General features: G+C 48.5%; 2 protein-coding genes across 5 annotated transcripts in view; both read left to right on the forward strand.

Moving 5' to 3' along the window:
- Nucleotides 1-159: 159 nt before the first annotated feature.
- Nucleotides 160-10,958, forward strand: MED8 (mediator complex subunit 8). 3 transcript variants are annotated; one of them, XR_775321.1, is made up of 8 exons: nucleotides 160-1,595; nucleotides 2,627-2,745; nucleotides 3,956-4,100; nucleotides 4,786-4,926; nucleotides 5,349-5,430; nucleotides 6,479-6,727; nucleotides 7,890-8,092; nucleotides 9,596-9,620. XR_775321.1 is itself a non-coding variant. In XM_010582513.1 (7 exons), exons 1-7 carry the CDS (start codon nucleotides 1,587-1,589, stop codon nucleotides 9,658-9,660), a joined length of 810 nt encoding a protein of 269 aa, XP_010580815.1. In that variant the 5' UTR covers nucleotides 160-1,586; the 3' UTR covers nucleotides 9,661-10,958. The 3 variants fall into 3 exon arrangements, 2 of the variants coding, with proteins under 2 accessions (XP_010580815.1, XP_010580817.1); XM_010582513.1 differs by lacking the exon at nucleotides 7,890-8,092 and having other exon boundaries at nucleotides 9,596-10,958; XM_010582515.1 differs by lacking the exon at nucleotides 9,596-9,620 and having other exon boundaries at nucleotides 7,890-9,582.
- Nucleotides 10,959-22,793: 11,835 nt separating this feature from the next.
- The window catches only part of ELOVL1 (ELOVL fatty acid elongase 1), a 14,607-nt gene continuing 13,266 nt past the window's right edge, over nucleotides 22,794-24,134 (forward strand). The window contains exon 1 of one of the 2 annotated variants that reach the window (XM_010582516.1): nucleotides 22,794-22,808. The gene's annotated coding sequence lies outside the window, so the exon portion shown is untranslated. Of the gene's footprint in view, nucleotides 22,809-22,866; nucleotides 22,896-24,134 lie in introns of those variants that run through there. The other variant, XM_010582517.1, reaches the window with a different exon arrangement.

Consider the following 24,134-nt stretch of genomic DNA (forward strand, 5'->3'; position numbering starts at 1 on the left):
CGGGGCCTTGCCGCGGGCGGGAGGCCAGCGCGGCCTGCGGGGCCGCTCCGTGGCCGGGCCCTGCGGTTCGGTGCCTCCTGCCACGGACGCCCCGAGCTCCACTGGGCTCGCACCGCCTGAGGCGGTGGCCAGCGCTGCTGCCGCCTTTGGCCCGGCCCTGGCGGCGGCTGCGGCCTCCAAGCGGCCATCCCCCCGCCGGCTGCGGCGGTGATTCCTGTCTGCTCCCCAGGGGGCAAACCCACCCCGGGCTGAAGCGGCCTAGGTGGGAGACCCAGCTCGTCCTCGAGCAGCTGGTGCGATGCTTTCCTCTGCAACAACCTCCCCTTGCTGCAGGGCTGTAGGGTGAGCGTGTGTAGGGGTATCTGCGCCTCTCCCTCTCAGCCCTTGCTGCAGCCCTTGGTAAGAGTCGTCAAACCAAAGGTCTGCCCACCCGGCAGCCTGGCTTTGCTACTAGCCGAGAAGCCCATGCCCAAAAGAAGTTGTGAGAGCAAAATAAGCTACTGATGTCGTTTTGTATAAACTATTGCTAGCCCATCCCTTGTGTTTAGTAGTCTTGAATTTTCATTGATGGAAGAAGGATCTAGCTACTTCTTGAAGCGCTGTGAATTTTTAGCATCTGTGATGTCCAATGGAAAAGAGTTGCAGAGGTTAATGACAGGTTAATGGGCTGTAAAGATCCACCTCCTTTGGTTTGTTTGAAACCACTACCTGCTGGCTTCATGCAAGTCTCACGGTTGTCCTACCAGAAAAGAAAGTGAAAATGGATTGTGCTGCAGTTCCTCGTCTGTAGGGCTTGTTATATTGTCTTTCCTTGTTTCAACCACTCACACATACTGGTCTCTATTCTGTTTTTAACTGCTGCGTCTATGGAACTGATGAATATTCTTGATCATCCTTGTTGCCTTTATTTGGACATATTCCTACTGTAGCCATTTTCAGTTGAGGGGACAAGAGTGACAAATAATATTTGAGATGCAAATGAGACGTGCACTTATACGATGACATAATGATGCTTAGTTTTCTGTTGCTTTCCTAATAAATCCTATCACCACTTTTACTTCCTTGACTGCTTCTTCAGCCTTGGGCAGATGTTTTCATGGGTTACCCTCAGATAATCCCGAGATCTTGTTTGTGAGTGATAACGTTATCAGCTCAGAGAATGTCATTGTGTACAGAAAGTCAGGATTGTTTGGGTTTTTTTTTTCCCATTGTTTTGCCATGTGCGTTGCTTTACATTTACCCACTCTGAATTTCACCTTTACCTCACAGTTGCTCCATATCAGGAGGTTCTTCAGCAACCCTTCCCATAAGCCCTATCTCTACTACCTCGGGGCAATTTAGTATTGCTAACTCCTTAAAACACTGCTTGAATATAGCATATGCCTGTGAGAGGCACAGCATTCCTTGGAAACACCGGTCGGTCTTATTGCATGCATGCTTTGCAGTGCCTACATCTGCTTCCAGCATTTAATGGCTTTGGAGAGAGCCTACGAAGGAGGCTTGGAGTACGCTGCTGCCGCAAGAGCAATGCGTGTGCAATAGGATTTCATTCATCCTCTTGAGGACTTCTTGGATAAGCACAGGCAATGGGCCAGGTGAATTGTCATTGGGTGCATATGCCTGGCAACCCTGAAGTAAAACACTGGCTACCAGCCCAACTTGTAATAGAGTCTTTAGTTAATCTTCTTGCACAAACACAGTGCACACAAACAGTTGTAGACTCATTTCGTAATTGCACAGGAACTGACTAGTCCCATCACAACGTGGAGGAGAGTGCTTTTATCTCGAGGTGGAACACCCAGCAATCCGCTCTGTGAATGCCCTCCATGGACTGGGGATGAAATTTTAACAAAGTTGACTCATCCGTTTCTTCTAAAGTGGTTAAGTGAAGTGAAGTCTGATCAGTGATTACTAAAAAAAGTCTTTATAGTATTGTCAGACTATAAATAAAATAGAATAATCTTGTGTTCTCGTGAACATGGAAGATACCTGATAATCTCTCCGGTGAAACTCACACTGGTCCAGTGTATTTAAACAGAACAAACAACCCAATAGCAAGCGTGCCATAAGCCTGAGTCACTTTATCTGCTTTCCCAATCAGCATTCCCTTTCTGTTATTTGATTGCTTCGTCCCACCCTCCTCATGGATTATTATTGTCCAGTTCTCAACTTACATGAGCAGTTCATTAGGGTTGGGACTTTAATTATATTTTGCGCAATACTCTACAATTAATAAGTTAGAAGAGATAAGATTCTAGAGGGTTTTTGCAAGAGTCAAGGGTATGCCTTCATGTCTTTGGCAACAGAGTCCCTGTCCTGACACTTTGTCTGTCACCATCCTCCCTTACCCAAGGATGTCAGTGGAAAAGGTAATTTAAACAATGTAATCCAGAGCAAAAGGCAGGAAGTAATGTGTGCATGTGTTGGTATGTGTGGTCTCTGTCACGCAGGGTCTCCCACAGCTGGTAAGGCACAAGTAGAATAGGAGCTGCCAGTTTCTTTAGCAGCTGGAAGTCGCACTTGGGCAGGAAGAAAGTAAAAAACGAGGTGAACGGCAGAAACTGGAGTCTTTAGGCCATGGATGTAAGCTTTGTCCTCATCCCTTGTCTGTCTTGCCTTTTTTTAGAGAGAGGAGAAGCAGTTGGAGCTGACCCTGGAGGCGCTCATCAGTCAGGTGGCTGACCTGAAGAACTCCTTGGTCAGTTTCATCTACAAGCTGGAGAATGAGTATGACCGACTCACATGGTAAGGTGTCTCACAGAGCTGGGGGCACTGTCAATCACTGCTGAAGCTCTTCCAGACTCGGCTCAAATGACCACAAAATATAAATAAAAAACATTAGCCTATTGTCAGTAGGTTTAAATTTGCTTTTCACATTTCTGCTGGAGGAACCGCTACACATCTTCCACCAGAAAAACAGGTGAAATCCACTAGACTTGCATCTGCAGTGACTGGAAGCTTCTTGGACAAAGTATCTTAGACACCCACATACACCGTAAAATGAGCAATGGTTCTTTCTGCATTTCTTGACCTTTCTGGCTTTTTCTGGCTCTGGTATAAACTGGGCTCATGTTTTGCTGGTTCTGCATGTTTTACCAGACAGTTTGAGAGACTTGCAAGGTGGCATTCTCTTCCTGATGGAGCATAAAGATGTTACACAGCTTAATAAACTGTACAATATCTTAGGCAGTGTCTGCCACTGCAGCAAAGCTTCACAGGCAGTTAGCATTTATAGTTAATGTTGCAGAAGACAGCAGAGGTGATGAATCCCCCAGAGAGAGGAAGTTGAAGGGGACCTCCTTGACAAGATTATCAGTTATTTTTCTTTGTTATTGCTTAGTCTGGATAGCCAAGCTGTAAATATTGCCTCTCCTGGCTGTACTACTTAGGAGTTAAACTGTTTCTCAGACCTTGCTCTAGAATTGCACTGGGAGAGTTAGTGATAAGGAAAGCACTGCATCTGTGTATGTTACTGAAGTCCCAAACAACTGCCACTTCCAGTGGTACTGCTTGTAATGTCCTTGAGCTATTTGCAGTAGGGACTGGGATTTGTCCACACCTGCACATTCAGCCCTAGGTTTTACTGCTTACTGTCTGGACTAGACTGATTTGAGGGGTAATAGTGCTATTTCCTCACTTCTCAGCCATCTGAGTGAAGAATAGGTAAAAGCCATCTGTGTCATCCCTTTCCATGTTCTGTCCTCTTTATTATGGCCTCAAGTTGCAGCAAGGGAGATTTAGGTTAGATATTAGGAAAAATTTCTTTACTGAGAGGGTTGTCAGACATTGGAATAGGCTGCCCAGGGAAGTGGTTGAGTCACCATCCCTGGAGGTATTCAAAAAGCGAGTAGACAGGGTACTCCCGAACATGGTTTAGTGGGCATGGATGATGGTTGGACTCGATGATCTTGAAGGTCTTTTCCAACCTAAATGATTCTATGATTTGCTTTCCCAGGCCTTCAGTTCTGGACAGCTTTGCATTGCTCTCAGGGCAGCTGAACACCTTGAATAAAGTGCTAAAACATGAGAAGACCCCACTGTTGCGAAACCAGGTTATCATACCCCTAGTGCTGTCTCCAGACCGCGATGAGGAGATCATGGTAAGAAACTTCCCTCCCCTCTGAGTGTTGGCCCTGGAGTATCGGAAAGTGCTTGTGTATCTGCTCCAGCTTGCCATTCCTTGTGTTTGGCGTTCCTCAGCTCTGGGCGTAGAGAAAGAAAAGGTGATGAGTAGCTCTGCCTGGGAGCTGCTTTGCTGGGGGGCTTTCACCTACAAACACTTGCACTGGATACACTTTACAGGAGGTGTTCCTGTTCATAAATATGTTATTTTCATGATGTTGGGGCTGAAAGATACAGTGTCTTGTGTAACTGGGAGGTCTCCTTGCAAGCTCCTGGTATTCTCTGCTGTAGCTGTGCTGTTTCTGTCAGATACCTGCATCTAGATGTGCACTGTTTGTCATCTGACCAACATGGTTTGTGTTACAGAGCCTCCAGCATGCACTAGCAACATTTATTCTCTGCTTGAGTGAGAAAATATTTTAACTGATCATGGCCATGCTGGTAGGATTGCACTGTAGACCCCCATGGGTTTCTCTGACTAAACAGGCACAGTGCAAATTCTTAGACAAATTGTTGAAACTTCCTAATGCTCCCCAGATCAAGGTTTCCTCACAGCCTGCTACTAGCCTTGTTCCAGCACCATGGCCTGTGCTCTGGTCTGGAGCTGTCTGAGTGCTGGGCTGGAGGAGAGGGCTCTGAGTATGGCTTGTCCCACTATTGCAGCGGCAGACAGAGGGACGTGTGCCAGTGTTCAGCCATGAGGTAGTGCCTGACCATCTTCGAACTAAGCCTGACCCTGAGGTAGAGGAGCAGGAGAAGCAGCTGATCACAGATGCAGCTCGCATTAGCCCTGATGTGGCACAGGTAGGTGAAGAAGAGTTTGATACTTCTGCCTCTTAGTCCTAGGGTACAAGATGCCCTTTAACTCTGCTTCCTTCACCCTTCCATCTGACAGTTTTCTTTTTTGCTGTGTCCTTTTCTGTCTGAGATTTCTCCAGCTGCCCCTAGCTGAGGTTTGGCTTCCTCCACAGTTCCACAAACCAAGGGTATCCAGCCTGCTGGCTGTTCACAGGAGGTGACATCAGATCAGGCAGAGAAAGGCAAAGGCTATCCCAGCCCCATAGTACCCTCCTGCATGCATTAGCACTGAGCTCTCTAGGCTCTGCTACCAAAATGCTTATGTTTGGTTACACAGACCCTGGGAAGAGAAAGCTTGTTCATTTACCTTGCTGACTTGTACTGAGTTGGAGGTATCCTGGTGGTTTCTGATAGTTTTCATTTTGCAGAAGCAGATCCAAAGTCTGAACAAAATGTGCTCAAATCTGCTGGAGAAAATCAGTAAGGAGGAGCGTGAATCTGAAAGTGGAGGTACGTCACTGAGGTAGAAGTGGGGTACAAAGTCCAAGCAGCAGGCTTGAGAGAGTAGTGGCAAAATAGGTAAATCAGAGAGCCTGAAGCATGGGAAATGCAGATGAGCAGCACAGACGAAAGCATTCCAGAAGATGCAAGATTGGCTGTCCTGGAGCCCCTAATTTGAAAAAGAGTCCTGTGGGTATGATATGTTCTGCTTGTGTGACCTATGCATGGCAGGAAGGTCATTCCAACCCTTTGCCATATCCCCCTTCAAGGAGCTGGTAAGTATGTACCAAGAAAACATCCCAGTCAACTTGGATTAATAAAAATAGCAGTGAAAATGCAGTGGCAGTGAATGGGAAGCCCCTTAGCTATGTTCTGAATGAGTCCACAACATGTTTGTTGGCAGGCTTTTGTGTGATGTCCTCTAGATGATGGCTGCTTCAGACTCATGGTCAACCTTTTCAGGTTCTGACTCTGATGCTGGACATCCTTATTTTATTGGTCTCTGCCATCAGCTGTTCACTATTCCTGGGAGTGCTATGCACAACTCTCAAAGGTTGTGGGGTTTTGGGGGTTTTCTTGTCATCTTTGACACAGATAGTGTAAGCAAGGACCCAAGCACAGGTTCTGTCTGGTTTCCGGGATTAATAATATAACTGGGCAGGTGTGTGGTAGAAGAACTTGCAGACACCATGCTGCTCATAAGCCTCCAAAAGGGGATGTTGCCATTGTTTATCTAAAACACAGTGCTTGTTACCTGCCATAGGATTCAGCTTGGAAGAGCCTTTAGTGGGAACATTCTCTTTGGCATGGAGGAGTTGGCTCCCTCTATCCTCCCCTGAGCAGTATATGCCCTGCTCTCAGTGGAGAAGCTCTTGGATCACCACCATCCCTGGATTTTGCAGCTTCTTTGACCCTGCTGAGACTCTTGTAGGACAGCTTGTTAGAAACTGATCTCTATTACCTGCACCAAAATAGCAGAAAAGTAAATTCAGGACCAGCTATGCTACTTTTTAGATTTGATTGCTAAAATGCTCCAAAATCACTTCTTTTTCTACAGGTTTACGACAGAACAAGCAGACTTTCAACCCTGCAGATACCAATGCGCTGGTAGCAGCTGTGGCCTTTGGGAAAGGACTGTCAAACCGGAGACCTCCTGGCTCTGGAGGATCTGTCCAGTCAGGCCAACCCGGAGCTGGTGCCATCATTGCAGGTGCTTCAGGCATGCAGCAGGTCCCAATGTCAGGTGCACCAGCTCAGCAGCAGCCAATGCTGGCAGGAGTGCAGATGGCACAAGCAGGACAGCCAGGTAAATAAGTTGCATATTGGAGAGCAATTGAAATGCAGGGAGCAAGAAAGACAAATGCCGATGTAGAGATTCTTCCCCAGCCACCCTTTAGATATAATTGAGTAAGACATTCCTTTCTGGCCTTAATAACATGAGTCAGGTTGTAACAGTGGAGTAGTACCTGCTTAAAATGGGCTCAAAGTTAGAAATGGACCCCAGCCATCCAGCTTCAGCTTCTTAACTCACACTGCAATACCGTTTTAATAATAGACTTAGTGAACATAGGAATCAATATAGAGGGAGATCACAGTGTAGTTTTGGAGGGATCTATGCTCGGGGTTTTGTTGTCAATTTAAGTTGTAGGTAGGTAAAAAAGTGGAAAAGTTCTATTAGGGAAATAGATACATGATACGGTAGTTCTGTAAAGACATTAATTGGATTTTCAGTTGAGGCAAAAATACTAGAAAAGGAACAGAGAAACAGAGGATGTCATTAGGCCATTGTATAAATCCATTGGGCACCCACAGCTGCAACATTATGTGCAGTTCTGATCTCTTCTCTGCTACTGGGGGTAGCTTTAGGGTAGGGCAAAGAAAGTATGGAAGCCTATAAAATCCCAAATTGTATACAGCAGGTGAGAGGGGAATGATTGTTCATTGTTTCCCATGATACAGAAGGATCGATGAAAGTGCACCAATGAAAATATTGGCTTGTAGATTCAGAACAAAAGGGAGATACTTTTCTGGATACTAAATAATTACACTGTAGAGCACACTGCCAAGGGTGTGATAGGTAGATAAAGTTTATATGAGATGGAAAAGTAAGTAAGTAGGTAAATTTCTGGATGAAAAATCAGTCAACAGCTAATCCTGAAGATACCAGCTCTGACTCCCAAGTCCCTAAGCCTTAATGTGTTAGAAGCAGAGGGGGCATTCTGCAGAGGTATCACTGCAGGCTTGCCCTGTTCTGGTATTCCTCCTTAAGTGTCCTCTGCTCTCAGGAATGGGTTTGGCCTCAGGGACCTACAGGCCTAACCCTGTACTGTCATTCCTATGTTCACGTTAATTGAGATTTTGGGTATCGGATATCCTAATTGGTGTTTTCTTGCCTGTATAATGACTGTTGTTCAGAAATGAACTTGAGCAACAATATTAATCCTAAATTAATTATGTATTTATGTAAGAGAAAGTCATTTCCACTGTGATTTGGAAACAAAGAAGGCCCCTGTGATTTCTGGCTGCATGCCCACAAACACTGTCTCCAGCATGGGAGGACAGTCACTTCTGTACATCAAGGAGCGTGCGCTGGTAGCAAGAGCACTTGTCCAGCCTGTGTTACTGGGAAGTTCCCTTTTGATAAGAGCAGCTCTACTGGGTTTCACCAAAGGTCAGTCCCACTGTCCTGCTTTTGGTGGTGCCCATTGGTGAGGCTAAAAGAATATAGGAACAAAGTATATCCTGACAGCAGTTGTTGTTTAGGGATTTTAAGCCAGAGTTTGGTTTGAGACCAGTGGGTATAGCAGCCATCAATTTCTGCAGTTCCTTTCTGAATTACAATTTTGATTTCTACAACACCTATGGCAGTATGTCCCACAGCTTTATTGCATGTTTTGCTTAAAAAAATTTCCTTTTTATGTTTAAATCTTTTGCCTGGTAATTTTATTGCATGTTTCCTTTTTAGCCATGTTGTGAGAAACGGCAAATGGTCATTCCTCAGTTACTTTCCCCATACTAGTTTTCATTTTCTGGAAGTCTGTCATGTCCTCCTCCCTTTGTCCATTTTTTTTTTTCCCCTAGCTAATGAGTCCTATTCTGTTTAATATGTCTTTGTGTGAAAATTACAAGATATCTTGGATCACCCTCGTCACTCTTACCTGCACCTTTTCTGTTTGTTTTCAAGACTGGGAACACTAGAACCACTCACATTATTCCAAATGTGGGTGAACCATACAGTCCTATTCACTCTTCCTTTTGGAGTAATGTCTAACTGTATTTGTCTACTGATTGTTAGCACTGAAGTGATATCAGATTGCCTGTCAATTCATTGCAGGCAATGACCCATTTTGGATATGTTTGAGAAAGTTTAATAATCTTTATTCTTTTAGCCATTTGCTCATAAAATCTTTTCTTGTCCTGCTGCACTACAGTTTTAATTTTCAGAAGCTGTCCTTTTTTTCTGTCTAATTTGAACACACATTCCACTTTCTGAAGGAGTGTTCTTTGAATATCCCTCTGTGCTGCTCTTTAATCACTGTCTTTTTGTTTTTTTCTGATCATCTTAGTTTTGTCTAGCACTGTACACTTATTGTAAGCTGCTAGTACAGTGTCTTTGAACTCACTCCCATGTGTGATTGCTATCAGCAAAGAGTAATAACGCCCAAGAGGTGGATGTAGTTAAGAGAAATTAAGGGATCTGAGAGAGGCTTAGTAACTGAAATGTACACTCTGACTATAAATAATGCTACATGGAAGGGGATACAGGCTCTTGTGTTTGCCTCTCTGAAATGGAAGTGGAAATCAGTCTGGGTACTTCTGTGAGTGCTGCTGCCAGCAACTTCTGTGAGATTGAACAAGTCCCATACTCCTGTAGGAGCCTCCTGACAAAGAGTAGGTCTTGTTTAAGATAGAACAAGGATAGAATTTGAGGGGATAGCAGGGGGACACAGGAACCGTCAAGGAGATTTCTCAACAGAGAGAAATGCCAATTTGTAGAAGAAATTGATTGTGTGGGGTCAGAAGCTGGAAGATGCTGTAGCAGGTAAGCCTAGTGTGGTACCTGGAGTGGAACAGAAAAAGCCCAGACAGGGCTGTTGTGAGTCTTGCATGCTCCTGAGCAAATGACCTCTCATATAGCCAATTTTGCACTGCTTTTTCTTTTTTCTCTCTTCAGGAAAAATGCCAAGTGGCATAAAAACAAACATCAAATCTGCCTCAATGCATCCATATCAGAGATGAGCTGAGATGAATGAGACCCAGGGAACAGCAGTTACCAGCATTGTTCCTGCTGCAGCCACCATACCTGGATTCCTTCTAGGATTTCCAAGCCCCTTCACATATCCGCACACCGTATCTAGGGAGATAGGGGTTATGAGGCTCTTCCCTGTGTTTTATTTAGTGCTGTGTGGCTGTGTGGAGCTGCTAGTGGCCATGTCTCCTGGACACAAGTACTTCTCTGTTCAGTCAGAGCAGAGGACTGTGCTTCTGTTATTGATCCCATCTTCTTCAGGTCTGGCCTGGAGGACAACTACCTTTTCCTGATACAGAACCTGAAGAACTGCATGGAGCACTCTGCTCCTTGTTTCTGCTTGTTCACTTGGGATGTTCTTTCTTTACTCCCTCTTGTTGAATAAAGACCTTGCTATGCACACTGAGACACTGGTGTCCATCTCTCGGATCATAAGGACTCTCATTTCCCTTTGGGTAAGGCTACAGAGCACTCCAATCTAAAATACACAGAAAATGTTGGAGGCTGAGTGCTGGAGCTGTAGGCTTATGCTTAAAGAGCTGTTATAAAATGAGTCAGCAGGGTACAAACATAAGCAGTAAACATCTTGTTCATTGTAAACCCATTATGACTATTTCCCAGAAAGCAAAATACTGGGAAAGACTATTACAAGGCCCACAGCAAGAAGGCAGCATTTCAGGACCAGAAGCACAGAGCTTTTGCATTCTGATGCTGCTGCAAATCCCAGCTGGATCTGATTTCACTTCCATAGTTCTCTGCTTCTGTGTTTCCTATCAAGTTTCTTAGCTACTTCAGGATTAATTTGTCACTTCAGAGAGGTATTTCAGTCTGCTCAGGACCATGGCACTTCTGAATTGGCTAGGCTTTGAGGTCTGGCCCATTTCTTTTTGGAACTGGGAGTTATGAAGCCATCCCTGTTCTACATTCTGCCCTTGAGCTGTAACAATAACAATCTGCCTAATGAAAGATTCCTCTGAGAATAAAGGGTGGGGACGCATGCCACCGAGCATGTCAGTACATACAGCACTATCCTAAAGACAACTGTTGTGCTTCTTGCTGCTCTTGCCTGGACTTCCCTTTTGACTTGCGGTGAAAGCCAGCACTGTATTTTACTCAACAGCATCTGTCAGCAATCTTATGGGTGAGGAAATCTCCACTCAGCAGATACAGCCTGCAGCTGCTGCTGCACTGCTTGCCTCTGAACTAATCAGATCCAGCTTATTTGTGGAGGCCGTGGGCCGTTCTCCCAAAACAAAACCTTCCATAAAGCTGTGACTAGGGCTGTTATTGACCAATTTTGATGTGCAGGACCTTGAAAAGCACTGAGCTGGGAAGTAGAAAGTTGATCTGGATGCACAAGCAGCTTATACGATAAGCAAAGCTGCTCCACTATGAATGAGCCCAGTGACGTGTCTGCAATGGCACCAGCCCAGCCAGACTGATGGGATTGCTTTTTGCTCCTAATGAACGTAGAGCTCCTGGCTCTCTTGGGAGCAGGGAGCTGGTGTGAAGGCAGGGGCATGCTGCTGGCTCCACTGTGAGGGTTTTGTGCAATGCCTGGAGCCTGATGGCAGGAGAGTCAGAGCCTCCAGGGCTATGCCCTGTGATGGGCTGCACCATGGGGACAGCTGTTCCCTGCTCTGTCTCATGTCCCTGCTTTGGTTGGGAAGGAAGGCAGAAAACTGTCAGAGGAACATGTGTCAGATCCCTGGCACTCATCATCCATGGAGCCTCAGCTCTAAGATGCTGCTTCAACTTCGTCCCCCCACACTGCCTTCCTTATAAAGCTAAAATGTCTCAGTGCAGGGAGCACTGGGGCCAGCGGCTGGCAGGGGTGATTCAGGCAGCCTGGGACGCAGGCGGAGCATGGCTGCCTGCTACCCAGCTAACCTGGCTCTCCTGAAAACACACCCAGTGGGGCAGGCCAGACCTTTCACACACTTGGACGGGAGGAAGGGAAATACAGGCAGGGTTTTTTTCCATAGATTATAGAGCTGGGGTGGCCAGCTAGGCTCGCCAGCGTAACTTCCTGCATGACACAGGCTGCCCTGAATTAGTTCTTGTGTAAATTAGAGCACTGTAGTTAGGAAAACAGTTGATCTTGAACTGCTGTGTCTCTACTACAGTGGCTGGTAGATTGTTCTAAAGGTTAATTTTCCTACTGCACCTGATATTGAGGCTGCATTTCTTTAATTCCCTTCAAGTTGCTGGATCTTCTCAGCCAGGGAGTGAGCCCCTGAGTTGTTAGTCTCAGAGAGAGGAGTCGGATATTACGACCAAGCTTTCCTGATCCTTTTTTACGATAAACTGAACTGATGAAAGTCCCTTTTCCTTTAAGGCATATTTTCCATTTTCCACTTCTTGGCTCTCGTCCAAATCTTATGCATTTGTGTCCTTTGGGACACTGGACTAGGACACACTATTCTAATTGTGGGAATGGGAATTTCAAATGCAGAGCAACTTTAACTTCTTATCCAGTCGCTGCCAGTGCTTGAATGTTTAAACAGGGAACAGGAACAGGCCTTTTACCCTGTCACTGTGGAAATTCATGGTCCACTGCTTGTCACCATGGCCTGCAAGTCCAACAGGTTAACCATTCCCGGTGCACTGTGTCAGAATAAAAGCACAGCCCTGCTGGGTCAGAGCAAAGGCTCTGTCTGTGCCCCGCCACAGCAGGGGCCAAGCAGGCGATCGGGGAAGCGCACACTCCCTGCAAGCATGGGATGTGCTGCCATGCTGAGCCCTCAAGGGTTTTTTCCCTGCCTTGTCCAATCCCAGGATAATTTCGGCAGAGAGGAGGCTCAGCCTCAGCACAGCAGGCGCTGCTAGGCTGTCTGGTCCCCAGCTCGGGCGCGGGAGTGTGATGGAGAGCATCGGCACTGGTTTATTCTGGCCCCCCAAGTCCCCGCATCCCCCCCAGGTCCTCTGCATCTAGTGCAGAGGATGGACACCTTTTGCTGCGTGGCCCTGCTGCCCCAGGGATCCCAAAGTCTCCAGATCACTGACATGCCCCCAGCTCCCAGGACAGCATGCTTTACTCATCACGACTTCGTTTCCATCCAGGTCATCAGGTTTACACTATCTAGCAGTCCCTGCTAGAAACACACCCTCGGTGGCAATTCCCTGGGGAGCATCTCCTCTGCTGCCTCACACTTGGCCAGGTCGCTCTCCGATATTTAAGAGTATACAGTGCCACAAAAATTATCATGTTAGTTTGGCACGTTTTTTTGTCTGTAATCCCTGATGATTGGTATTTATATTTCTCTGCTTTCAGTCTTTATTGATACGATCGCATATTTTTCAGTCATTATTTTGCATGGGATGACTGTCGAGCAGACACACCTGTTTACAAGGCCATCCTGTTTACTTTTTGGCATAACATCAGCTTGCTTGTTCTCTGGAGCTTCTCCAGGCTTCCTCGTCTTACTGAATGTCAGTGTTAATTGTTTGGATTTTTAAAAACAAATTTTTAAATACAGGTTGTTTGGGTTTTTTTTAATTTTGAGGTGCAGGATATCCAGACTGCTGAGTTCTTAACACTGCCGTATGCAACTGTTGTTTAACATCTTCCCGAGTTACTGTTAGAGTGGAAAGCGTTTCACCCTCGTGACAGGAATGCTTCATCTGGCTTCCTCCCAAATGCAGGAGCAAGATATTTATTGCCTTTCCTTCCTGCCCCGCTATCTGCAGTCCCACCGTTCCCAGCCTGTATCATGCATCCAGCTGTGCTGGGTGGTGCCCACAGCCTGTCCTACTGCTGCCGTGGGCCAGTTTGCCTCTGGAAGCCATGAAGCTCAGTGTGGTGCCACCACTTCCCTGTATCTCTCTGCATTGACTGATCAGCACGACTAACATCTGCCGCATGTTTGTTCTCTTGCCCCATCCCCAAGCAGAGATGTGCATGCAGGTGTCTTCTTTTGTTTAAAAAAAACAACCACCAAAACCCAGTTTTGTTTGTTTGTTTAACCTACAGATCTTTTAAGTGGGTGTCATTAAGCCTTTACAGTGGAGGTCTAGTACATAAGGTGTGAGGGGAGACGTGACTGAAAAGATCAGGGGGACAGCTGAGGGAGGGGAACTTCTGCAGTTCTCCACTCTCCGTACTAAGAGTGGAAGGCAGCCCTCCGCAACTAAGGCAGGAAGGCAGGGTCTCGGCATGGACTCGGGGCCTGGTTTCCATTCTCCTGCTATGACCTTTCTGACAGAAACGTCTTGGACCAAAGGAGAAGTCTTCTGATGGTTCGGTTGAGGGACCCTGAGCACTTTTTTATGCTAAGAAGCAACATAATGGAGTGTGTGCTGCCAAAAGGCAGCAGGCCAAGTTTTGCATCTGCATAGCTCCCAAAGCAGCATCACCTGCAGCTCACAGAGGATAGACAAACACATGGAAACAGCAGCAAAACATGCCTCTGAACCGGTCATTGAAAAGCTCAGAAACTGCTTGAAAGTCAAAGGCACAAATGGAGGGAAAATGGCCGAGTGGTGGAAGCAGAAACCCCAGGTTGGCTCTCTGTTTTCCCCTGGGGTCCCCCAAAGAGCTTGGTGGCCCCAGGAGAGCCAGAGCATGTCTATGTGACAACTGGTGCCTACAAATGAATATACAGGCGCTTTGGAAAAATCCCATGGAGCTCCTCCTTCCAACCGAGTGCAATAAATCTTCATCTATCTTAGAAGTGAAATGTTACCACTTTGTACCTCACGTAGATGCTGTGGTAGTAAAAGTACACGCTCAAGAGATGGGATGTTTGGATGTATTTGTAATATATGCCATAAAAATAGTTCAGGCTGATGTGACTCCACGGTTTATTTATTGTCCTTATGATACTGCAGCTCTCTGGCTGGATCCATGAAAATTGCCTGGGTGGAAACCTGCCCTTAGAAATTAATGAAAACCTTCTGCAATTTGCTCAGGGGTAACCCTGTACATGAGGAAGCACATAAGAGTAATGCAAAGTGTGCTGGCTGGCTCCTCTGAAGGAGCTTTTGTTGTCTTTTTTTTGGTGTGTGTGTGTTTTTTTTAACGAAAGGAAATTACTGCATGTATTTTTCTGACTGAGACGTGTATTTTCCAAAGTCAGGGGATCAAGAACTGTGGTTCCTGCAGCGACTATCTTGTCACTGCAGCTCAGATTCTGTCACTGATTTACCTGCTTGCCACAAGACTTCTCCCTTGGCTACCATCGTGTCCAAGCAGTTTCTGCGCTGAATTAGCAGTGGTGCTAAGGTCCCGCTTGGCATGGCAGCTCCTTTCCTCTGAGTAAAGACTGTGCCCTAGGGTACTTCTGCATTATTTTTTTCATTGAGTGTTTGCTGGCCATGCTTTGGGCCAAAGGGGCATCATTGCTGTCTGTGGGTGTTATTTTAAAGCTCCAGCATTTCCTAGGATGTCCTCTTCTGAACCCAGGCCTCCCCCTTCTACGCCTATTGCCAGGTGGCCTTGGTGGGACGTGTCTGTCTCCCACTGTCATGTGCCATTCCTGGGCTCTGCCTGTGCTGGCGTGCAGCATGGATGTGTGCTGCTCCTGCGGGAACTGGGCTTTGAAGCGTGCAGTGGATGTTTACGTGAAGTTTATTTTTGGTACTGATGCAGTACTGAAGTCAGGGTCCTGCTGTGTAGGATGGAAGAGATGGCTCTTGTCTCCTGCTCTATTGCAGCAGCGTGGCGGGACTTCAATGCACTGCCTAAAGAGCTAATGGCAGTAGCTAATACAGGACCGGTTTGTATGCCCCTTGAGAAATGCATTCTGCGTAAGTGGGGCCAAAAAGCCATAATTTTGGCTGTCTCGTTTTTTTATATTCAGGTTCCCATGGGCACCGCAGTGATAGAAACAGCCACAGTCATCATCATCATCATTGTAGTGCAGCCTGTTTTGCTCCAGTGAGCTGAACAATGCACCAGGTCGTGACTCAATTGCATGGGGCTCTGGGGGAGCACACATCATGTGCAGCCCCATGCTGCAGAGCTCAGGGCTGGGCAGGGAGCTGGGCAGCATGGGTCTGCGGGCAGGAGGAGCTGGGCAGCAGGACCTGCAGCCCTGGGCTGCTGAAGCCCCACAGCAGCTGCCAAGCCAGGAATGACTCACAAAAAGCCTCTGTGGGTGCGCCCATCGTCGCTCTTGACTGTTTGTATTCACTCACATAGGGAATAAAAAAAATAGGCATTAATAGGAATGCTCCAACCCACATTTTGAGCACGCAGCTCCCTCTCCTATGCTTTTTGTGTCTTGCTGGAGCTCGAGTGCAAGATGCTTGTACACATACACAGTGCAGGCATGGGGGCATCCAAGGAGGCTTGTGATGTTCACCATCCACAACACCTTTTGGAGAGGTGAGTATTTGCAGAAAGGAGGCCACTACATTCTCTTCCCACTATCTTAGAGCAGTTTACTGCATATCTCTGTTTCCCTTCTGGTTATATCTGTCCATTCAAGGGGGGATGGTTGCTCCTGGCTATCTGGGAGAAACACTGCAGCCCCTCACCATGGGAGCTGCCCCACTGCTGCTTTCCCCTGCCCCCATGCCCCTTGGATCTGCCAGGCAGGTGTGGGAGCCCACAGCAGAACCTGCCACGAGTTCTTTTATCCCTCAATTTCCTTTTCCTCCCCACCCACCGTGGGTCTCAGGGCATGCACTGTGCTGCTGACTGCGCCAGTGGAGAAGCTCAGAAGCAGAGAAGATACCAGGCAGCCACTGGGGAGCAGGCAGTGTCCCCTGCCAGCCTGCAGCCTGGACAGGCAGGCAAAGCCCAGCCCCGGCTGGAGCTAAAACACGGCCTCATTTCACAGCAAAACAATCCCTCTTTGTGCGGCCTGTTCTCCCAGAACAATCCTCTGCTCTGACAATGTCCTTTCTGTGGCTTAGTCCCTGCAGAGCGACCAGCAGCGTGCTCTGCCTGACGCCTGACAGCTTGCAGCAGCGCCTGCCCACTGCCTCGCTGCCCCACGGCTGGGGTGCAGCACCTGGGACGCCTGGCCTGGGCAGCCTCTGCTCACGACTCTGTGGACACTTCAGGTCAAGGCAAAGCCTCCCCAGGAAAGTCGCCAGCAAAGCCTTGAGCATTTAGGAGGGGTTTTTCTTCTGGCTTTGTTTGCTCCATGGAGGTGTATGGCGCTGCTGCACCACACATTAGGAGGGCCATCCTGGGATGCAGCTATGGAGCGTGGCATGTTGTTGTCAAGTCACCAAATCTGACTGTAATCTCAACTGCCTGCTGGGGATGGAGAAGTCACCTGGCTTTGCCAAGCTGCTCTCTCAGGCTCCAGGCAGTCTGGGACAAGTTGCCAGAGCCGATCAACTCCTGTGGGCTCTAAATCACGGAGATGAAATGAAATGGCTTCAGATGGAAAGGGAGATTCTGGGGATGAGCAGGACCAGGGCTTTTCCATCACCTACATTTTCTCTCTTCAGGACCATGTGCCCATGAGACAGCCTTGAAAGCTCCCTGAGAAGGGGCAGTTTTCAGGTCCCTACCAGAGACACAGCTCACAGAGCTGCAGTGGTCTTCTGCCATGGCATGCTGCATGTGGACAGTCACAAATGCTTGCGCTAGTGACTGAAGACTCCTGTTGTGCTGCATGTGTTGAAGTCCCTAAACCTCCTGACCCTTTCCAGCCTCCCACCACTCCATTCTGGGCCTTGAGCTGGCCCTGCTGTGCCTGCTGCCATGCGGAGACACTGAAGAGCGGGCTTCTCCAGGCTTTTTGTCTCCTCTGGTGCCTTGCTCTGGCCATGGCTCTGCTGCCTGTTCCCCACCCAGGATTTGGGTGGATTTGGAACAAGCACGGTTATTCCATAATGTTATCCTACAGGTTAGAGAAACAAATGGGGATGCTTTAGCAGGTCCAGAGTGGGCTGAGACTTCTGGCATGTCTGTGGAGGACCCCAGTGTGTCACGCATTGCTGGGGTGATGTTGCCAGCCTGCAGAGGGTGGGTGTCAGGGCTCACACTGGAGAGCTTGCTGGCTTTTATGCAGCTATCAGGAATTCTCATCCTGGCAAGAAACTGCAGTCATGCGTGCTGCCCACCCCAGCTGGCAGGCAAAGTCCAGCAATTAAAAACACCAGGGTCAAAGTCTACCATCAAAGCATCTGTGCTCCAGCGCACCACCAAGGTGCCTGCAAGCTTCCAGGTGATGCTTCTACCTTCCTTTTTATCTCTCAGTATGCCTTTTTCCAGGTGATGTTTTAAAGTAAAACTACAGCATCATGTTACAGCAGGGATTTCAGCAGGGTGATTTCATGCCTGCTGGCTCCAGAGTTGTTTCCTAGTAAATTGAGGGGCTTCTAGGGACTTTGGATTCCAGGACTGAAGGTATTTCTTCTGGCTGAAGAGGAAGAGGGCAACACTGACAGCGGTGGGGTAATGGGCCTTTACTGCCAGGATGATGTAATCAGCATAAATAACAGCCAAAAGTTTGCACAAGATGAGTCACTTAATGCTGGTATCAGCCATGGAAGGAGGCAGCACATCAGCCTGAGCTTAGCAAAGCATGCACAGTCGAGCGTGGCCTATCTGCCCATCTCCATTTGTTGAAATCGCAAACTGACATCATGGCATTTAATGGTCCTTCAGGCTCCAAGTAGTGTCATCTGTCTCCACATTTAGTGGCCATGAAAGCCTTGTTTTATTCTCTCAGTATAGACAGAGGTGGCATAGGAGCATTTCTTGGATGTTTTGCAGTTGCCAGCACAATCAACTTGTCATTTTTTTGTCATGGAGTCACAGAGAAGGTGTGCAGCAATGATGTGTCGTTGATAGTGCTTTAGGGTCCAGCCTTGGGAGAAATGGAGAAGGGTTAAACAACATTAGAGAACCAATTTACATTCAGTGGTTTTATCTGATCACGTGTAAAATCGCTGGCTTTTCAGGATTATAAAGAAAAGGATGGGAGGATCTGGAAATTGTCTTTTCACTCCCCAAGTGTAATAAGGTAGGTGAATTTGCTAGGTATCTATGTCAAACACATTACTGAAAAATTACAGGGCCAAGTGCATATGTGTTTAATTTCACTAAATTAATTTGGTCTTTTTATTATCTTTTAGATTTTTCAAGTTGAATAGTGTCAATGTTTTTGCCACATAAAAAGCTCACGATTCAATTTTTCAGTATTTAAAAAAAATAAATTCATAGTTATAAATTCAGTGACTAAGAGAATATAAGCTTACTATATAAATCAGACATGATCAAAAAGATATTTTAGTTCCCCAGAAAGCTGGGATTTGGGGAATTTCTATCTCTGTCAGAAAAACTGAGAAACTTAGCACCTGGAGGGGCTGAAACCCCTCTCTTTTCCCCACCCAGCTGCATAGTGATCCTAAGCCACTCTTCAAGGCTGGCACCAGAAAAGGTGCAACACTGAGAAACTGCACAAGCATCTGTCATCACATGCTGAAGAAATTATCATTACTAATCTCTAAGGTCATAACCTTTAATTGAACTTCATTCCTTTTTTATTGCTTAGGTCCTCCAGACTTTCCCATCTGATAGTCTGATAATGCTCTGCACTGATGATGGCTTCCATCTTTGTGCCTTCAGCAGATTACATTAGTGCATGCCTGCTTTTTGCACCAAGACAGAGCAACAAGGAGAAAGAGAGGCGCACCTGGCGCTGCAAGAAGCAAGGAGAAAGCAGAAGACAGGGACTGGTGGAGGGAACAACGGAAAGGAGCAGTGCAGAGACCCACACCCACCTCCACCTGATCGGATCTCCGTGTTGAGAAGGATCAGCAAGACCCTCACTAAAGCTACAGTGGAAACAGTGTGTTGTTCTCCAGGATAAGCAATGGAGGAATGAGCTTAAGTTCTCCCAAACTGGAGCCTGGTGCAGTCCAGGCTGCTGCGACCAAGAGCACGACAGCCAGGTTGTTTCCCGAATTGCAGGTGAAGAGTTAATGACCCGTAGGGCTTTGCCGGCTGCAGGAGTGGTTGGGGCAGGTGTGTGACATCATCTCTGGTTTGGCAGTCCACGCTGCAGTCAGAGCAACACGCTTGGCTGGCTGCAAACAGCTGTTCTCCCAGACTTCAGGTCGCACAGGCAGGACTCAAGATGGAAGCAGCAGATTATCCATTTATAGAAGTCTCTCTCCAGACACTTTGGGAACATCAGGCTGTACATGACGGGTCACATCACCCTGGCCTTGTCTCCCTCACCCTCACCTCCCTAATTTTTGAGGGATTTTCTTTGCTACGTGTGCCCACGCTACCCTGCTTCCAAAGAAGCCAAAAGGCAGAAACCCAGATCCACAACATGCAGCAGATTAGTCGAGTCCTTGCTGGAGGCCCGTCTCCGAGGTTTAGGAGGGGACTCTGCGTCACTCTCCGGGCCAGCTGTAACTGGGACAGCACTGCGCTGGATCCACTTGCCTGCAGCCAGGGTGCTCTGGCAGACCAGGGTCCTCGCGCCAGCTGGAGCTCCTGCCCAGGCTGCTGCAGGTCAGGGATGTGACTGGAAGGGGGAACACCGAGGAACTGCAGACACCTGCTGAGCATGAGAAGTAAAAAAAGGCAGACATGCAGACAAAGGTAACCCATCAAAGCAAGTAAGTGTGAAAAGAAAAAACAACTAATAAAGGAGAAATAAAATGGAAAAATATATTTGATGTGTTAGAGAATTAAGGAGAGAAACAGAAGATGCGGTAGCAAGGGAAAACTAATGAGCAAATACCGCACAGGAATAATGATGTAGACAGCAGACACAACAGGGAAGTAGAGTCCAGGACTCAGAGAGAGGAGAAAGAAACTGCATTCACAGCAGAAGAAAAGAGAGTGACCTGGAAATTTATTCCAATAGCAGGAAGAGGCTGGGCTGTGCAATTTGGGGTTCATTGTTAGAGCCTGACAAGCCTGCCAGCAAGGGTGGATCCTGAGGAGAGAAGGAATGCTTGGAGAAAGCTATGAGATGTGGGATACAAGGTGGAAAAGTATCTAGTAGGGAGCGTGAAGGCATCCACTGGTGATCTCTTATTTCATGACAAACAATACAGCAAGATTTCCACTGAACTGGACCGCAAATCAACTAAAAATAGAGTAATGGTGCAAAATAAAAGGAAGACGAAAAAGAAAAAGAAGTGGAGAATAGCAGACAAGACTGATGCCTATACTTAACAAGGGAGAAAGAGTGTTCCAGACAGCTGCAGGCCTGCCAGTCTGATGTTAATAGTATTCAATTAAAGAGTAATGCAGCACATGGACAGGAAATGGCAAGTGAGATAAAATATAGTCTATTATGTCTGACTAACCTGATAGTTAAAAAAACCTTTCTGTAAAGCTATAGGCCCCGTGCAGACTCCAAGGAAGCAGCTGGGAACCTTGAGACCAGTTGGGAACCTTGGTAGATGTTGGAGCAGAAACAAGCACAGGAATTTTATGTGGGAAGGAGTGGTTAAGGTCAAAATGAAAGCAGAGCCTGGTGAAAGGGAGCATATCAGGACACACAGAAGGTCACTACTGAGGTACTTCGTAGATGTTATTATAAATTGATTTCCTTAAGGACTGGCACAAATATTAGGTGTAATCTGATGAAATCAGAACGTTGTGGTGCATTGGCACTGTAGGGGAAAGTAAAAGAATGCTGTACCACCAAAAAAAGGCATGAAAGTCACCAGGAGTGCAGTTCTTTACTTCACTTGGGGGACTTTCTGAGCTGCAAGCACCTGAAGAAGAGGAGTTACGGAAGTAACTGGCCATAGAATTACTCTGAGTTGTCACTGCAAAGTGGGACTGAGAAGGGCGAATGCAGCCCTAGCTGTATCCAGATAGGGAATTCTCACCAGGTGAGCACAAGGTCTGTGACCACTCCTGGTCACCCGCCTTCAGGAGAGGGAACTTGAACAGCAGCATGGTCAGAAGAGTTACCATGGCATTAGGTACAGGGACAGGCTGCCTAGTAAGAAAATGCTGGAAAAACTTGTTTAGTCTTTCATGTAATGGCTGAGAGGGAGATGATTGCTGTCTACAAATACATTGGAGCATAAATACCAAAGCAAGGACCTATGTGAGATAAAAGACAACGCTGGCACAGGAACAAATGGATATTAACTGGCTGTGCATCAAATTAAGCTGGAAATGAGATGATTCCTCACAATTAGAATAGCGAATTCTGAAACTGCCTTCAGATCAGATCAGAAAAGTGCGAGTCAAAGCCCAGCCACTTTTTAAGATGAGCCTTGATAAGTCTGTGAAGACAACACAAGATGAAGTGGTGCTGGAAACAGCATGCAGTGAGACTTAACATCTCTGGGGTGTCCTGTCCTATGTTTCCAAATGCTCGCAATACCTGTTGTGGTGTCCCTGGGAAAAAAATGAGCATATGTGCCACTTGTTTATTGATCTGTAGTTGGTTGTCTCCTGAAAGTGTCAGACTGGAAGAGTGCATCTAAACCATCCAAGTTGAGGGCCTCCCGTTGACACTGCACTCTTGTGAAGATGCATGTGGGGGTCAGGTCACCACCTGTGAGTGACCAGGATGCTGTGCCTTGGCTGGAGATGATGACCCAGGCTTTGCCGGGCCTCTCTGCCCACCGTGCTGCCGCTTCTCCTGCTGGGGTGGACGACAGGCATCTCGCGTGAACCCGGAGGAGGAGTGTGACTCCCATTTGAAACAGATGTCGAGATGGCATTGGACTGCGAGAGGACTGGCTCCACCTCACGAGCAGCAGAGAAAGCAGAGGTCGGTGTGAGAGCAAGGCCAGGGCCCTCTTTCCGCCATTTCCCTCATGCCCTCACCACCACCCGCCAGCCGACCCTCCACACCCCACCCAGACCCTCCCCAAACACGCAGCCTTTTCCCAGCCATTTGCCATTTTTTCCCTCCTGTTGCTGCCCATCCACCTCCTCGGTCTCCCCAGACAGCTGCCTCGCCCCTAAAAATCAGCCAAACCCGCCCCAACATCCAGCACCGCCCCCCTCAAGATGTCAGGGCTCTGCGCAGCCCCGGCCCGCCAGGCGCTGCTCCCGTGGGCGCGGCTACGCAATGGGCGGGCAGCGACGCTAGCGCCGATTGGCTTCGGGAGGCGAGCTCCGCCCTGGAGGGCGGAGCTCGAGCCCCCGAGGCCAATCGGCAGCGGCGAGGGGGGTAGGGCAGCCCCATTTAAGGGCAGGGACAGCGGTGGTGGCGGGTAGAGGCGGGTGCGGTTGATGGTGAGTGTGTGCGGGCGGGCTGTGTACACGTTGGGGGCGGGGAAGACTGACTGACCGACCGACCGACCGACCGACCCAGCCGGGACGGTGGGTGCTGGGTCCGGCGTCCAGCCCTGTCTGGTGGGGCTGGGCTGGGGGTGCCTGGTCTTTCCCAGGGGTCCTTTTGGATTCTTGGGGGGGGAGTTTGGGAGGAGGGAGGTGTCTGAGCTTGGTGGTGGCTTGGGGTTTGCTGTTGGTGTGTGCTGGAAGGGCTTTTGGCGCTGTTTGCTGAGGTTGTCGCAGAGCAGGGGAGCGCTGAGGCCTTAGCGAGGTTTATCTGCTTTGGGATTGCAGCTTTGCCTGCTGGGGTGGTGGGCCCTGCCCTGGTGGGGCCATGTGCTGGCTTGGCACCTGCTAAACAGCCTGCAGGAGTGGTAGAGGCTGGAGGAGGCTTGTGTGGGTGCGTTTGTGTCCCTGCACCTGGGATGTTCTGGGGTGTGGGAGGAGGTGGGTGGTGTGCCCCTCACCAAAGCGGTGGAGGGATGAGTCTGGAGAGACTGGCCTGATGGGCGGGATGGGTGTTGTGACATGCTCTTGGCAGGTGGCGAGGCTGGGTGGGGCTGCCACCAGGCAGGAAGGTGCTAGTGGAGGCTGTCACCCCCCCTGGAGGGGGGATAACTATAGAAGCAGCGTGGATGCCTGTGACAGGCCAGCAGTGTGCACACCTGCCTGTCTTGGAAGGAGGATGATAAGTGGAGCCCAAGCTGGGTTCTTCAAGTGGCTTTTAAGAGCAGCTGGGTCCTGATGGTGTGAGGAGCTGCAGTGCTCCCCAGAGCCCCCGGCTCACAGCCCGGTGCCGCTGTGCCAGAGCACGCTCCGGGGTGCCCAGGGAAGGGCGTAATTCCTTTCCAGCAGCTGGGCTGCCCTCCTTTGGGGCAGTCATATGCTAGAGCTGTCTCTTCTGTACTGTCTTGGTTCGGTGCTTGGGATGCTTTCCTAGTCTGCCAGAAGGAAGGACTGTCTCTCCTCGCTGGTTGCGTGCCAGGGCACAAACACTCTGGCCTGGCAGGTCTTTGCCTGGTGGCTGTGCCGGGGACGGGGTCCTGGCTGTGCCAGGACTGCCTCCCTGCTGCTGGCAGGGATGAGCCCCGAGCCGGGGTTTGCTTCCTCTCCGTCGAGATCTGGCGGCTGCACAGCTTCAGGGAGGGGGATCGGCATTGCCATGCTGGCACTTCTGGTGGGGCTGGGGGCAGCTGCTGGGGCTGGTCGCGGCCGGTGCTCGCTGGAAGGTGGCTTAACCTCCCCCAGTCACCTCGGCGGCGGTACGCGGCCTCCCGGGGGCCGGCA

The sequence above is a fragment of the Haliaeetus leucocephalus genome, unplaced genomic scaffold (genome assembly GCF_000737465.1).
Source record: "Haliaeetus leucocephalus isolate CR32 unplaced genomic scaffold, Haliaeetus_leucocephalus-4.0 Scaffold848, whole genome shotgun sequence".
Taxonomy (NCBI): Eukaryota; Metazoa; Chordata; class Aves; order Accipitriformes; family Accipitridae; genus Haliaeetus; species Haliaeetus leucocephalus.